The 17801-nt window shown below is 31.0% G+C and overlaps 1 protein-coding gene across 1 annotated transcript; it reads left to right on the top strand.

Annotated features, from left to right (window-relative positions):
• The first annotated feature begins 7394 nt into the window (after nt 1-7394).
• On the top strand, nt 7395-12664 carry LOC117681065 (neuronal acetylcholine receptor subunit alpha-3-like). The gene is made up of 6 exons (XM_066077630.1): nt 7395-7515; nt 7849-7985; nt 8310-8354; nt 8446-8555; nt 8978-9518; nt 12117-12664. Exons 1-6 carry the CDS (start codon nt 7470-7472, stop codon nt 12594-12596), a joined length of 1359 nt encoding a protein of 452 aa, XP_065933702.1. The 5' UTR covers nt 7395-7469; the 3' UTR covers nt 12597-12664.
• Nucleotides 12665-17801: the final 5137 nt, after the last annotated feature.

The raw sequence follows: 17801 nt of genomic DNA, 5'->3' as shown, positions 1-17801 counted from the left end.
CAAATGCATATTGTTGACAGATAGATGTTTCTACAACTAAAATTTTATGGCTAAACGTAGTTGAAGATTTTGTAACTTTGATTAAATTGAAGACGAAAACCATTATATCCTTATATGGTCTCTTGTACAAACTCATGCACAAATTAGATATCAAAAATTATTTGTCTTGTAAAATTTTAATGCTTAAACTGGTACACCCTATTTCTTTTCTAAATCGGTTAAGTAAAGTGGTACAATACAGGAGAAACATTGTCATATTTGGTTTTTTTCCTTCTTATGTGTATTTCTTAAGAAATAAGGAATCATTCTTTGAGTATTATGAAGTGATAATTTTTGTCGAGGCGTGATCAATTCTAGTATAGCCCGAATGGCTTTATGATAGATTTTATCACGCCCTGACCAAACTTATCCCCTCATAATATTTAAAGAATGATTCCTTTTTATTTAAAACTATATAATTTTAATTTCAACCATTGTACGATTAAATGTTTATATATAAATTTGCAAACCCCGCCTGCGCCCAATTAGACGTCATTTGAAATTATTGGACTGTATAGTACAAAACGATACGTGGTTTTATCACATACAAAGACAATAAAAATGTAACTATTGAGTACTAAAACTATTATTGAATATATTTTTAAGGACGTCAAATGGTCTCTCCGTCATTTAAACCGGGTTTTGCATTATCATTTATATAAGTAAACCTTTTTGTTGCACTGGTATTTAGATGTATATTGCATTAATAAGAGGGGAATAATTATAAAACGTCGCTATAATTTATTTTATGTGGTTTGAATCATTCTCATTTTAAGCAAATAAACTGTGCTAGAGTAAATGTGTCAAGTCTTAACATCATTTTATAAATGATTATGATATTTAAAAAGTTGTTAATTGATAATCGTTACATATGAAAAACAACATTTACATCAGAATATTTTTATTTTTTCTACTCTGATAAACGGTATTTTCTCCTAACTCAAAAAACCATTTTTATAATGAAGGAGTCGATGCTACTTTATTTTATACACTCATAAAGAATTTACCAAGTATGTTCAAAGAGGTATTATATATAGTATTGCGTTATTTGAGCCAATAATGTTACTCAGTATGAGTATTCAAACCACGAGCTACTTTACTTTGTCCTAAGTTTCTGCTTCCATCACTTTTTGATTAATATTTCGATAATCATACAATCCTTCGAGCCAAAGCAACATTCATCCACTATAATTAAAAAAAAGTAAAGAATTTCTGTTTTGAAACACTCCCCTGTAACTTGTCATGTTTCACTACACAGCTAAAAATAATAAAAAAATCTTCAAGGATTTTGCATTGCAATGTCAGAATCCGTGATATACATGAAAGTACCATTATAAGAACTTAAAAAAAATATGCGAGGTATTCTGCGTGACTTCTGAAAAAATGAGATGCAAGATTTTCCAGTTATAAATCTCCGTTATAAATCTGTTTTCGTTCCTGTGAAAGTTTTCGAGTAAAAAGCCATAATGTGTTATGAAGAAATCTTTTTCGATTTTGTACTTCACATAGTTGGATGGAATATGACTTAACGTCAATTGTTTTATTAACGTCATTTTAATTATCAACATACTAATATATATATGCAAAGTATATCAATTTACCCTGCAAGAAAGAAGTACCGCAGTAATGGTAAAGTGGTCCTTAGCCATACTACAAGGGTTGATCCAAAAGTAATGTCACACTATGCACCGTGAATCTTACTGGTGCTATATTGTATAAAATGATTCATCAACAGTTTTCGTATCCAAATTCTAATTTGAATTAAAATTTTGATTAATTTTTGTTGAACTCTTAACAAGGTATTGATGTTTTAGCATGATATATACGTGACATCGCCGCGTTTTGAGTTTACGTCTTTTTTAGGGTTTGTATTTTTTTGATAAATTACAAGCTTCAAAATTTGAAAAAGCTTCAAACAACAAAATGTTTTGAAACAGTTATAATATAGACTTTTTCTAATTGTTTAAAAAAATTAGACTTTTTCTAATTGTTTAAAAAAATTAGGGAACGCTACCGTGCATTTCAGATATCAATGCCTTTCGTCTCTAGATCAAGAAATAAAAAGGCTGGACATGCGAATAGTGATACGATGCATTTTTTGCTTCCATGGATAGAAATCACAAGAAAAAGTACTGGAATTGATATATGGCCCTAAAATTGAGAGCTAGAGAATATGGTACCCTCAACGTAGTTCCAATATCTAATAAAAGCATATGTCATATTAATGAATAAATTATATATGAAGGAAAGTTAAGGCTATGTCCTTGCATAATGAGCTATATTATAAAGCTACATTCATGATTTCTTGAAGGGACTTCGACAAACTGATCGCACATTCTATAATCCAATATACCATTCCATCGATTACAACAAGAGTTATTATTTACATTATGAAAATAAAAATGATCAAAAATATGTAGAAAGAGCATCATGGCCAATTTATACAGAGTATCAAATTATGAAATTCTACCAGAATGCCAATGTCTAGAATTGACGTCGCTAGCATGCGGCGACTATCCCCACCTCGGGCTCTACAAAATATATTATCTTCAGAAATAATTATCACAAAGCATTAAAATTTTTCGATTTTAATTGAAATAGGTAGACATCTCAAAGCATGAATTTTTGTCACTTTACACCGCTTTTTCACAATTTTATCGCATCTGTGACATTACTTTTGAATCAACCCTCGTATACCATTTTTAATAGCACTCGAAAAATAATTGGTGACAAAATTGGATTGTGGGCATATTTTGATATAAACAGAGTTTTAATATGTTTTTCGGGTCAGTCATCGCTGATATCATGTTAATATTTGTTTTCTATTTACATCTTGAAGGACGTCAAAAAGCAGATAATGTCGTCCTCTGGCTGGCTAACTTTATCTATTTAAAATAAAGAGCTATTTAAAAATGGAAACAGCATTTGATTACCCTGCGTTAACAAAAATGGTTTTTGAGTACGTGTTAATCTTGTTGTTCCTACTTGTACATCAATTAGCCTTGAGTGTCGAAGGAATGAGTCCAATAGGTCATAAAGAGATATTTTTCAAATTGAAGCGCTGTAGCAACCTCTAATGATACACCGTCCACTAATGATATAATGTTGCATTAGTGGTTAGGATGTTGACCACCAATGATATAACTTTATCATTAACGAAGTACCTAACCGTCCGCTAATGATATAATTTCAGATTTATATCATTAGCGGTCAAAAATCGTAACCTCTAATGATATGGGGAAAAATGTGAAATAAGTACTCCCTTGACCACTAATGATATACATTTGCACACATTTTCAATTGCATTAGAGGATGGATTTGCAACCTTTAATGATATATCATGATATAATATAATATACCTGCGCTCTATACTTACAAAGGCAAACTATCACATTTACATTTGCAAACAAAGTCAATTTTAGTGACGTCATAGATGGACATGTCATGGACAACGGTGACTAATGTTGAGTCTAATATGTTAGCCAACCTCTGTATAATGTTGGATAAAGATTTGATTTTGATTCGATACTACATAAGAATTGGTTAAATTGGGGGGGGGGGGGGGGGGGGTTCAAGGTATTTGATCAAATATATCGTCCTTTATTGTAATATACACCATTCTGACATTGCCCCTGGCATTTTGCCGTTTTACTTGAGATGAAATAGTCACATACAGACAAAATACATACAATTTATGACTTCGTTTGTTTACTTCAAAATCCAAATTGATCATCATTAAACAAAAATGAGTTGTGCTAGATATTTTTAGTAGAGGAAAAATTTAAATAAAAGCAATTTTACGATATTAAAAAATTTATGTAAGACTTTTAGAGGGATTACATTAACATAAAAAGGTCCAATTGATAAGACTATTTGCTATTGTTGTCTGTAGTACAACTGAATCACTAATCTGTTGTTAAGTTGAATATGTGGGTTTGTTTATTATAGATAAGAACAACAAAGAATATCAATTAAAGTTGGTTGAATTAAAACTACTTAAAAACAATAGTGATCATGTTGGTGTAACAAAGAATATTGACACGGGTTGAAAATTGACCCGGGATAAAATTAAATCATTAGTGGTCAACATCCTGACATGTTTTTTCCGCAAATCAGAGCCTAAAACAGTATGTAAAATTTACGCGAATCAAATTTTCACTATTTCAAAGTCACATTGAAAATATAATTTACGATTGTTTAAACCTGTGAGGTAAGAGGGGAAAAGTATCCAAATTGTCGCTCTTTCGGACAATTAAACCATATACACGATTTCCTTAATGTGAAATAATTACCAATAATAATTTTCAGGGACGCAAACAGTCATAGATAAATAGATAATGTACTGTTACATATACCAGTAGCTCAGGTATAATTGGACATCCGTTTACCCAAGGAAAGCAACCGTTTTAATTAACTTGTCAATTGATTATTAAATAAACAATAACGGCTAACAATCTATTATCTGGCGCTTGTCCTCCGATCCCGCAATTTGTACCTCTAACTAAACTAACTGAACACAGTTCACCGTCATTTTACTTACCTGTTTACTTTATCAGGAAAGAGAAAACTCTTTTACAAAAACAAAACTTTGTATTAAATTTACGCTGATTTATTTTCTGCGTTTCGGAAATCGTCGCGAACAAAGCGGAAATTGGATACACGCAGAAAAAACCTGATAAACGGTATAAGATTACATTGTGTTCATTTTGGTAGATGCATACTTATGTTCACACTAAAATGATAATTTTATTGTTATAAGGGATGTACATCTCCTTTGTTCTCCTGATGGCTGTCTTGGCCACTATCATCACCACTCTAAACCTTCGTCTGTACCTCAGAACGGACCAAACAGCAGTACCAAGATGGCTCAAGGTATTCACCTTTGGTGTACTTCTCAGAATCAACTGTCATAGCGCAAAGGTCAAAGAAAATGAAAAAGAGAATGTGGTTTCCAATGAGGACACGGTCAAAATTGAGGATATCAACGAAAAAGGCAAAACTCTGAAGCGCATGTTAAACCTTAGGTCACAGGCTCGAAGCAAGGGAGATGCCGAGTTTCCTTTTCAATGCAAGGAAGTGTCTGTTTTCTTAGACATTTTCTTTTTTTTATCTATTCAACATAGTCTTAATTATGACGACACTGGTTTTCCTTGTAGTTTTAGCGGTATCTGATGTGTCTCCTTCATAAAACACAAATCGGTGAATAATATGTTTAACCCTTTGAATGAATATTATTAATAAGTCGTAATAACTAGATAATCATTTCTGTACAAATGACATATACTAGGATCGATACAAAAGCAATGTCAGAAATGTGACAAAAAGGATTAAAAGTATACATTAAAGTAACAAAATTCATAAATAATAAGTCCTTTAACGATTTAGATGGATTATATTTTTCTATTACATTTTGATCAGATTTAGGGTAAAGCCAAATACTTTTAATACGGGAAATGGAAAATATACATTATAATAACAAAAATTCGTAAATAAGGTGTATTATCTTTTTATTATTAAGATGAATGATATCCTTCTACTAGCATTAAAATTTAAAAAATCAAACAGAACGAGAGGTAAAAGGTAGAACCAAACATTATTAACAAGGGAAATGAATTCGTTTGTATGGCTTTAAATTTTGTCATTGCACCAGTTATCATTCAGATCAAACGTCGTTATTACAACTTACTATGTCTTTCTTACAAATTAGTAGCTTGTGAAGACTTTTTAAATAATGAATCAACAATGAATTGATTGCATTCTGAACTTTATTTACATATTTATACTTTACACACTGTAAAAATGTATCTAATCTTTTTGTATTGTTCTGAAATGTGCGAAGAAATTTACATGTAATGATAATTTGTCTAATAACCTAGAAAATTATTTGTGATTGGGATATTTTGTTTTTCATAATTAAATAATGTACGTTTTTAAAATAAGATGCCAGTTTTAATAAAGGAGTAAGAAATGTATCTTATTATTCGATTCCTGATAATATCAATACGCCTGCCTTCAAATTAAATTTGTTACAGAGTAGGTTGAATCTTCGTTGTCCAAAGCTGTGTATATATACCGGTATATCTATAGTTAGTCTATAATAAGATGCCTGTTTTATCAAAGATGAAAGAAATGTATCTTATTATTCGATTCCTGATATTATCATTCACCTGCCTTCAAATTAAATTTGTTACAGAGAAGTTTGAATCTTCGTTGTCCAAAGCTGTGTCTACAGTGTTGACGGTTAACATTGTTATGGGTGGGTGGGGGTGACTGTACCTCTGATTTCTGTTGTAAATTTGATCCTCTTAGAATCGGTTTGGGGGCGTTTCTGTTCATTATAGACACTTCACAAATAAACCTCACCACAGGCTGCATGGACTTTGTAAAAGGCAGTTGCAGATACTAAAAACATTTCAGCATTGACAGATACTAAAAACAAACAAACCTACCTCATTGTAGCTATATTCCTGTCTAACTCCTGTCAAATCAGCACCGGTGTTTTAACAGCGATGTACAGTTCAAGCATACAAAGTGTTACAACTGTTTTAACAGTGATTTGACTGTTCCAGCATACAAACAGTTGCAATTGTTTTAAAAGTTCAAGCATACAAAGTGTTACAACGGTTTTAACTATTAAAGCATACAAAGTGTTACAAAGTACAAATGGCACATCAGAGATAGGTGTATAATGTCGAACATTCGCGCCTATAACTCTCTTACCGTTAATGTTGAGAATTAATCATTTTTCAATGAGTGGGCATCACACTCTGATGGAAACCGAGCCACACTTCCCTACCCCCCACCAGGGAGTGGTGGAACCCTTCGATGGGGAGAAGAATGAAGGCTCATCAGGTAATGATCCGTCCACATCACATTAAAATAGTGTAAATGAAAATGGCACATTTCAGAACTTCAATGAAGAACATAAATTACCCCCCCCCCCCCAGATAAGATACATTACATAAAAGTTATGAGATTCATCTATAATAACAAAAGTGGTAATAAACTCTTTTAATCTTTTAAATGGTCTTTCATTTTTTTATAAGCACCATCAATCATTTTTCTTTCTTTTTTCTTGATTTGAACAAATAAGACATACACGTTATTTAGTAAAATTGCAATTGGTTCGATTCATTGGGTGATTATTCAGAAGACAGTTTTGTGAGCATGTCTTATTGAAATAAAGTGATAAAATGTCTAGTTATTAAAACACATGATCATTTCTAAGAATTTAAACTAAAAGACACAATGATATAGATTCAACATTTATTAAGACTTTCATTTTATTATGTAAGATTATCTGACACACTTCCGACCGAACAACGTTACAAGCTATTTTATATTCGCTGGTCTAAGTTCACTCCCTCTTCCTTTTAACAAATTACAAAGCTAACTTTAAGCAAATTCTGTAGTGAAACTTTACTTTCACAATGAAGTTAATGATACTGCAATTAACTCTTTGTCTGAGCCTGAAAGGTAAGATTTGGACATGTATCATATTATATATATTATGCAAGAAATGGATACTTACGTCCAACAAAATCCTAGTCTTTAAAACTGCAAACCTAACAAAAATGAGAGACATATTTTTTCAATTAAACTTTGTATTTGTTGATTAAGAAAAATGCAAGAATTTTGAGCAAATTAAAATAGTTTTTGAATTCAACACAATATTAGTCTTATAAATTACACACATTAATTTAATACAACTGTTTATCAATGAGGGATCTTATATGTTGTATTTTAATGGATATACAAAAGTTAACAATGTATAAAGAAAATGTTTTTGCATACTGTATATTTTTGCAGATTCAATGGGCGAATTCACGACCAGACATGCAACTCAAATCCATTCTGTTTTTGACGACTCCTACAACAAATATGTCAGACCATTTGCTCTCACCAATATCAGCATTGAATTGGTTCTGTTTTCGATCGATGAATTGGTAAGTTTCTATTACTTTTAAAATTTTCAAGGATAGAAATTGCGCGTACATGACTATATATATGCGAGATTTTTTTTTTCAATATAAAAATTAACTAGCTTTCTGCAAAGAACTTTCTAAGTATGGGAGTATAGTATACATTAATATATTATTTTTTCCAGTTGTAAAAAGAAATAGCTACAGAATCAAATGTGTAAATACTTGAGACACATGGCTTGATTGATATAATAAATCAACAAACACCTCTGATCCCCAGTTTTAATACGTTAACCTAAAGTCAAAACTTGTATCAAGTTGAACTTTTCTATTTTTATCTTTATTAAGGACGTAAAAAGGCAGACAATGTCTTCCTCTGGCTGGCTAACTGTTGTAAGTACTAACTTTGCGATTTTCAAGCAAAAGCTAAATGGTAATATGTACCTCAAGGCTTAAAACTAAGCTTTTTCCTATCTGTGTGCAGACTTGGGATGATCCACGATTGACTTGGAATGCGTCAGCCTACGGCGGCATAGAATATATCTATACCAAACAGGACAAAATCTGGTGCCCAGAACTCATCATCGATAACTCGTAAATATCTTTTCTATACATAATCCATTAAAAAAAAACAAGAGCTTGGACTTTTGGCAGTAGGTGGCCAAATCTGATTTGGTGAAGGCGCAGTCTACTTAAGGTTAATTGTCCAGTCGTTGTCTAGTTATTACGAATAAATTGAACACTTGTCCGACTTCATCCAGGGGTGTATATTTCATTTGAAACAGTGTCAATTTTACACAACAAAGCATATTTCTGATGTTGACAGGCTATGGATATTACTAAGCTTCTCTTAAAAATAAGAAGAAATAAGTTTAATATTTGACAGTTTGTTTTGATGGGCAAATTCGTAACATCCAATAGAAAGTCCAATCTCTTGTCAAAAAGACTCAATAATATAAGTTTAATAATATCACAATTGCACATTAATCGTGTCTAATTCTAAAAATAAATTATAGTGTTGAAGGAATCAAGCCTATTGGGGATAAAGACTTGTATTTCAAAGTGAAGCATACCGGTGAGGTTCGCTGGGATCCTCCTGGTCGTTACATCACTCATTGTGAATTTGACGTCACTTATTTCCCATTCGACTACCAGAAATGTTCTATTGAGATTGTAAGTTTCGGTTTCTCGAAAGAGGTTGTGACTTTGAAAAATTCCAGAGATACAATCAACATCGAGGATTATCAGGATCACGGGGGATGGGTCCTGCATTCTACAAGGACAGAAAATCATGTTTTAGTAGAAAATGGCGAGGAATTTTCTATGTTGGAATTTCAAATGATCTTTGAAAGGCGGCCCGGATATTACATTACGAACATTATTTACCCCGTGATTCTAGTCTCTCTTCTGACTAACCTAGTTTTTCTTCTTCCTGCGGATTCCGGGGAGAAGATATCATACATCATCACTGTTCTGTTGGCCCAGGCAGTGCTGCTGACCCTAATCGGGAACAGCATGCCGACGACGTCTAAAAAAGCACCTTTAATGGGTAAAATCGTTTAAACACTGCGTATCTGCTCAGAAATATGTGTTAAAGATAGTGTACACATCGTTTGATAAGACATGCTAACGAACTCATAGTTTCATTGAACATATAATCAAGATTCTTCAACGATAATATCAAATTTATTTAATGACACAACACATATGAATAATTATAATTTCACTTATGCAACCCATTTATATTTTAATTACACATACACATTACACAAGTATAATTAATAAATCAAAATTGCATTATTACTATTTTAACAAGAGTTTAGACTTTCGATGGGATGTTTCTATCTAGTTTGCTCATCAAAACAAACTCTCAAATATTGACCTCCTTTCTTCTAACTCGAGAAGCTCATTGACAATCATAGATATTCAAAACCGGAAAGTTTTCCCCCAAAGATCTGCTCTGTTGTGTAAAATTGACGTTGTTTCAACAAAATATACACCTATCCCCCCATCCCCTCCAACACACACCCACAAAACGCTCTTAAACAATAAATCTTGCTTCAATTAACCGGACATTAAAATTTGATGATACCCACTAAATACAATAGAAAGATCACACCTGTTAATTAGTTTCACACTTCTTTACGTGCTAGACCTGTTTGAGCAGTATGACTACCCAAATCACTTTCAAATTACCGACATGATTAGGCATGCCGTACTGCACATGCCTTGGATATCTTGACCAGTGCACATGTCAAATGCCATCGCTTTTCTTCTCTTTTTCTCATAGACAAAAATGTGCTTACTAAATCAAGAAAGCAGGAAATTACATAACTTTGTGGTTTATCTACCGTATTCAGAAGTAACGAATTGTCTTATGGATACTTTGTTAGATTAGGTCAAATGTGGTGTTGTATAGCAGCCCCCCCCCCCCCCCCCGAAAAACCTGCTATATAGTAGTTTTACCCCTCGAAGAGAAAAGCTCCTGCATAGTAGACTTTCCTCCATATTAGAATTTTTTCCCCACTTTTTGGTTCAAATTTTATAAAAAGATTAAGGAAATACCAAGTGGTTTTAAAAATTCAAATTGATGTTTTGTGCATCCTAACTTTGCATAAACCTGTATAAATACATGTACCGGTATGAGTATGTACATGTGTTTGTCGACTCGTTATTTTATATAGACAATATTTACTTTGTTTATATAGTAAGGAAAACAGAGAATTGACGTAATGTTCAATAAATCTGTGAGGTATAGCATGTTATACATACATGTATGTAGACAAACGTTAAAAAAAGAAGATTTTGCTAATATATGTAGATTCACATAATATAATGAAAACTATAATTTAAATTCGTTTAACACTAGTTAAGAGACATTAATATAAGTTTCATTCATCCTGAAACTTTATTTATCATATTAAATATGTTCTGTAATCCCAAATTATTGTCGGTGTTAATTATAGTTAACACTTTTGAAACATAAATGATCGAATTAACTATGGTTTACAGATGTGAAATATAGATTAACAACGTTAACTGTAGTTTCACAGATGATAAACTAGGTTCATCGAATGTTAATATTAGTTATGAATCCTGGACTATGGTCTATAAAACGTAAACAACAGTAAATTATTCGTTAACTATAGTTTTCATCTATGAATTATATTTAAATGTTGTCAACTATAGTTTACAAGTAGTTAACAATAGATTTTGCTGATAAATATAGATTCACATATGTAATTATATAAGAAATAAGGAATCATTCTTCGAGTATTATGATGTGATAATTTTGGTCGGGGCGTGATCAAATAATATAAACTATAATTTACATTCGCTAACTATAGTTACATTTTACAAATGAAAATTTATGTTTACCTATCATAAAATAAACGTTAACAATAGATTTTGCTCATAAATATAGATTCACGTCTGTAAACTATCATTTACATTCGTTAACTGTAGTAAACAGTTGTTAATCAGTTTCACAATCGTGAAACTGTATTTATCAGATAAATCATGTTTTACAGTCGCAAATGGCTGTATTCAGTATTAATTATAGTTTACACGTCTGAAATATAAATGATAGTGTTAATTATGGTTTACAGATGTTAAATATAGATAAACGTCGTTAACTATAGTTTTCTGTCCGTAAAATACAGTTTACAACCTATAAATCTACTTTATCGACTGTAAAACTACTGTATTCAGGGTTATTTTTGCTCTTTTCACTTGCAAACGGTTTCGCCCCACCTTGAATTCGCCGTGACAAAGTTGTGTTCAAAGAGGGATAATTTGGACATAGGAACTCACCCAATGACAATAAGTGCGAAAGAAACTAAAATAAAACGGGGCTAAATATGTGCCTGTATACAGTATGCTTAGCCCATGTTTGTGAATTTGGCATGCCATAAACATAACAAATGTATGGGTTTTTAAAGGTATTTTTTTCCAAAAGAAAAACTTTCACTATCTTATATAATGTTAAAAATAAATAAAAACGAGTCTTGTCGAGTTGGTCAGTCAGTAAATGCGCTTGCAAGACTTGCGGTGGGTTTCTAACGACGGTGACACATCACACAATTATTTTTATATCGTTGGCATATATATCCTTTGTGCTTTTTCTATATATATCAAAACACTCATTTCAAAAAGATCATATCTCTATTCGTTTACAATAAACCTTATGTTTTTGTTTCTGTTATGACAGAAGTATACGTCTCCTTTGTACTAATGATGGCGGCCTTGTCCATTGTCATCACCATCCTGAATCTCCGCCTTCACCTCAGAGCGGACCAATCAGCGGTGCCAAAATGGCTTAAGTTCTTCACACTCAAAGTGCTTCTCAGAATCAGCTGTCGAAGTTCAAAGGTCGAAGACTACATGGTTTCCAACGAGGTTTCCAACGAGGGCATAGCCGAATACCACTTCCTAAATCGCATGTCAACTACAAGGCCACAGGTACCAATCAGGAAGGATCGAGTGTTCCCATTCCATTGCAAGGAGGTGTCAGCTTTACTTGATCTTTTCTTTTTTCATTTATTTAACATCATAATGTTTATAATGACAATGGTTTTGGTTATAATTCTATCGGTGTCTGATGGACCTCCAACAAAAACCACACATAGTGAGTAAAAGCAAGTCATTTAAAGATAATCTTACTAAAATACCATCTTATATTTTTTTTTAACTTTAATTTAAACAATGTACACAGCAAAATGTGCCACATACGTTTAACATACGTTAAACGTGTGTGATACGTATGTGACCTCACGTACGTTTAACGTGATTTAAGTACCACATGTGTTTAACGTACGTTAATGAACATATGTGAAACGTATGTTACACGTGTGTTAGACATACGTGAAACATTCCATACGTTTTGCGTATGTGGATCCAACGTACGTTTTTCACATGAATTACATACATATCGCATGTAAATTGCTTAAAATTAAATTACTTGAATATTTTTAATTTTTCAGTTCATTCTTGATATACTTCATCTTGCTGCTTGAATCATTTCAATTAATTACTCAGTAACTTCAGAGGATCTTTGGAAACATTCATTTTGCATTTCCAGCTACTTGTGAATCTAAAATTAGAGTTACAGAAAAAAGACAGTTTCGAGATTAAAAATGAATTTAATTCCTTGAATGATTACATTTAGATTTATATTGTTGTCATTCTTCTGTGCTTTAAAGTTAACCATGTGTTTATTAACATATGTGTAACATGTGGTTGAGATCTACATATGTAAAACATATGGTTCACATATGTTTAACATATGTAAAATCTAACGTATGTTAAACATATGTGATGTTGAACGTATGTTATCACACGTATGTTAACCATGCGTTTCTCAACATATGTGTAACGTACGGTTAGACTTCACATGTGTGTAACGTATGTTTAACGTATGTTGTACGTGTGTTAAGTTCAAACATATGTGAAACGTATGTGGCACAATTAGCTGTGTAAGTGTGGCTCGCAAAATCTACAAAAATGAACAGTTTCACAGTCGATAACAGCAGACGGACAGTAACGAAGTCAATCTATATTTCATATGTTTCAGAAATGTAATCTATTATTAACCTGAGAGCAATTATTTGCAGTTGTAAAACATAGTTTATCTAAAAGATAACGTTTCACGATTTGTAGACCATAATTGACGTTTATTTACAGACAAATAAACTTAGATAAGATTTCTTTAACTATATTTTACACATTCAAATATTGTTAATAGCTGAAAACTATAGTAAGTGAATCGTTTACTATAGTTAACAGGTTTGTAAACAATAGTTAACAGTTGATAAACCTTGTTTGTCACCTGTAAAACTGTTTAGCTCACGTTTAGCTCATTTTTGTATATTCGGCGTGCCATAACGCTAAAATCATAAAAATGACCATGAGCTAAACATAGTCTCACAGCACTCAGTTTTCTGAAATTCTGGCTATTACCTCATGATCTACTATGCATGTACGATGATATAACAAAATGGCAAAAAATAATATACCTTTTAAAAAATATGCAAAAGAACGTTTATTATAACAAGTAATAAATAGGTAGATAAAAGAACATGTCAATGTTTTTTTTTTAATTTGAACCCATTTCGACATCCTTATCATTTTTCAAAATATTGAATTTAATGGCTGAATTAGAAATCAATTGAGTATTCTCGAATTGTTTTTAATTTAAACTTGGAAATATTAGGACCCGGGTGAGGATTAAACTCAGAAATGAGAAATTTCTATGAAAATTTATGATTTCATTCTTTGTTATAATAAACGTTCTTTTGCATATTTTTTAAAAGGTATATTATTTTTTGCCATTTTGTTATATCATCGTACATGCATAGTAGATCATGAGGTAATAGCCAGAATTTTAGAAAACTGAGTGCTTATTTATAAAACTGATAAAAAAGACAACATGTTGTTACTTTCTCGGGTTTATCGTCGCTTATTCATATGTTGGATGTAGTAACGGAGTCTTTTATATGATGCATTCTGTTTAAAAGACGCATGTGTGATTATTTTTTCTTCAATGATCGTTACTTTCATAGACTGCATGAATTACCAAAAAAGTATTTCATTGTCTGAATGAATTTATGTCAGCTTCAAAAAATTCGTAAGCAATTTTTTTGTCGTTCTTATGTTTTGTAAGATGATTTTGTTCTGTATTTATGTATAAGTTAACAGGAAAATTATGATTATGAAACATTCTGAAAATTATGTGTCTTGGATATAAAGAGTTTTTTAACTATGTTTATAAAAATATCTTCAATGGTACTTTACAGGTCCATTGTGTTGAATGTTGTTATGAAATTCCTTTTCGAAACCTAAAACTGTCCCAAGATAAACAATATTATATTTGGAAACTTTAAATTCATTTAATATAAGCTAATATTGTATTTTTTTTATCATAACAATGTAAATCTTGAAACATTTCATAAATGGTCTCCCTAAATTAAACTCAAGTATGTCACACTGTCGCATACACAACTCCTTGTACATATACATGTTTAGTATATATGCTTAGAATTATGTATTTGATAAAATCACAAAACCCATATAAAATTTTAGCTATAACATCTTATTGAATTAATAACATCGTTTTGTGTTTGATTTATAACTTAGCAGCAAGTAATATATATAATATTGATTCTTTTACATTTTGGAAATCTAAACTTCAAAAGTTCCTAAAATACTATTGCGCAAAAATTTCATCATTATATACCTGAATACACTCGTACATTCATCTGTCACTAACCTTTGATGAAAACTTTTATTTGTTGGTCAATAGTTACTGGACATAATACAGATGGGTTTGTATATGTCTGCTGTACTTATCTCTGGAGAGTCTGCTGCAACAGTATTAAGAATTCTGCAGTAGGAGCTGCCTGTATTTAGTTTAGTAGACAGGACGGTCCATCTGGTGTGCCACTGTTGTAGGGTGTTCTGGTCCACTTTGACCCAGGGCACGGTATGCTGGGCTGGTTGTTCTAATCATTAATCATAAACATAGGTAATCACAGATTACAAAGCTCACCGAGACGAGGCATCACCTTACTGAGGCATCATCTTTTGATACCACCTTTATCATTTTATATAAAAATCATAGTTAATGATCTTGGATATTCAGGGATACTGTTTTGACACAATATCGTTTATCATATTTTAATAAATAGCTTGATAATTATATGTTCATTTATTACGGTATTGTAAGATAAATGCTTATCAATACAACAATACAAAATACGATATTGCATCCTATGATACTATGCAATATAAATGATACAATAAAATACTAAAATATATAATGATACAATATGATATTGTGACATATGATATGACATGGTATCAAGATAACAAATTGTATCGTATCATTTGATATGATATTTTATCATGTAAAACATAATCACATAATACAATATCATAATATATGATATGTGATACGATCGGTATTATATGATAAAATATAATATCAAATAATAATCACAAAATTGTAACATATGATATTTATTATAAATTGTACGGTACAATATGATATTGTATTTTATGATATTGTATCATATTTGATATATGAAATGATTTGTACCGTAAGGTACAATAAAATTTGATACATTGGATAATGTCATACAATAACATGTGATATGATAATATATTATATAAAAAAAATATGATATTATACAAAAACATGTCATATGATACAATATAATATATTACAAAATCATATGATACGATTTTATGTGATATTATACTATATTATATAATGCAATATCATATTATACAAAATTGTATCATATAATACGATATTATATATATACTACAATATCATATCATATGATTCAATGTGATATATTACAATATTATATGAAACAATATAATGTGATACAATAATATATTATGAAATATTATATTATACAATATTGTATCATAATATGCAATAATTTACATACCAATATCATTATACAATATATCATAATATACAAAAAATTTAATACAATATTATATATATGTATCATATAATTTTTTACAATATAATATATGATGTAATATTGTATCATATAAAAATAGTTTTCATATCATACAATACTACAACATAGGAATTATGTTACACATGTATATTATTTCACAACAAACACATTTATCAAACAAGTTTGCGTGAGTTCGGAGTTTTTTAGCATCCTTGATAATGAAGATTAGGCTCTGCATCTGATGATACCTCTGCAATTCATTTATATTATAGTTAAATCAACTAGGTAGAAGTTCTTTTATCTATTAAACATGTGACCTGTTCCAAAAAACTAAGCCTCATTCAGCATTCAAGCCTATCATGTGCATCAGTATCATAAGATGCACTATCCATGCAATTTTGGTGAAGTTAGGAACAGTAATAACTAAGGTATAATCATCAGAGGGCTCATGCTCTATAAACTTTAACCAGCTCTAAAAACATTAACCTCCTCCAGCATCCGAAACCAATGGATCAGATTCATATTTATACTTTATATATATTTATTCATAAATTATGCATGATAGTTATATTGACATTAATATGTTTTCATTTCCTTGGTACATGTAAATATTGCGAAAATGTTATAAAAATAACATCTGTTTACTGTGTGCAGACTTATTCGGTTCATCCTTGTTTGACTTGGGATCCGTCTTGAAGAGAATATATTTAAACAAACCTAGACAAAATATGGCGCAAAGAACTTATCATTAAAAACTCGTAAATGTCTATATCGTTTCGTATCTATTCAGAATAAAACAAAATATAGGAATAAAAATCGATGTAAAGAATTCTGCATTTACAAAAATGGCTTTTAGAAACGCGTAAAACTGAATCTTCATGATTGTCTTTCAATTAACCTGAGAATTCTTCCAGTGTCCAAGGCATGAGTGCCATAGGTCACGATGAGATATTTTTCAAAGTGGAGCATACGGTTGGGTTGGGTTGGGTTGGGTTCCATTGGAGCGTGCTTCCTTTGTAAAACACAGATTCGTGAATAATTTTTATAACCCCTAGAATGATTTTAATAATAAATTATAATTACGAAATAACAAGTTCTGTACAAATGACATATACGCAGATCGATACAAAAGCCAGAAATGGGACAAAAAGGATATAAAAATATATACATTTTAATAACAAAAAACTCATCAATAAATACTCCTGTCTTTTCGATTTAGATATAGATATCTTTTTATTAAAAATATCAAATCAAAGATAAAGATAAAGTGTAATAAATTTAGACGGAGTAAAATCAGCTGTTCTTATACGTTATCTAGCGTATCAAAGCAGCTGATTTTAAACAGATTGAAGGTAAAGCCAAACAC

Source organism: Magallana gigas, chromosome 2 (assembly GCF_963853765.1).
Source record: "Magallana gigas chromosome 2, xbMagGiga1.1, whole genome shotgun sequence".
Lineage (NCBI taxonomy): Eukaryota > Metazoa > Mollusca > Bivalvia > Ostreida > Ostreidae > Magallana > Magallana gigas.
This window is presented reverse-complemented; position numbering and strand designations above follow the sequence as displayed.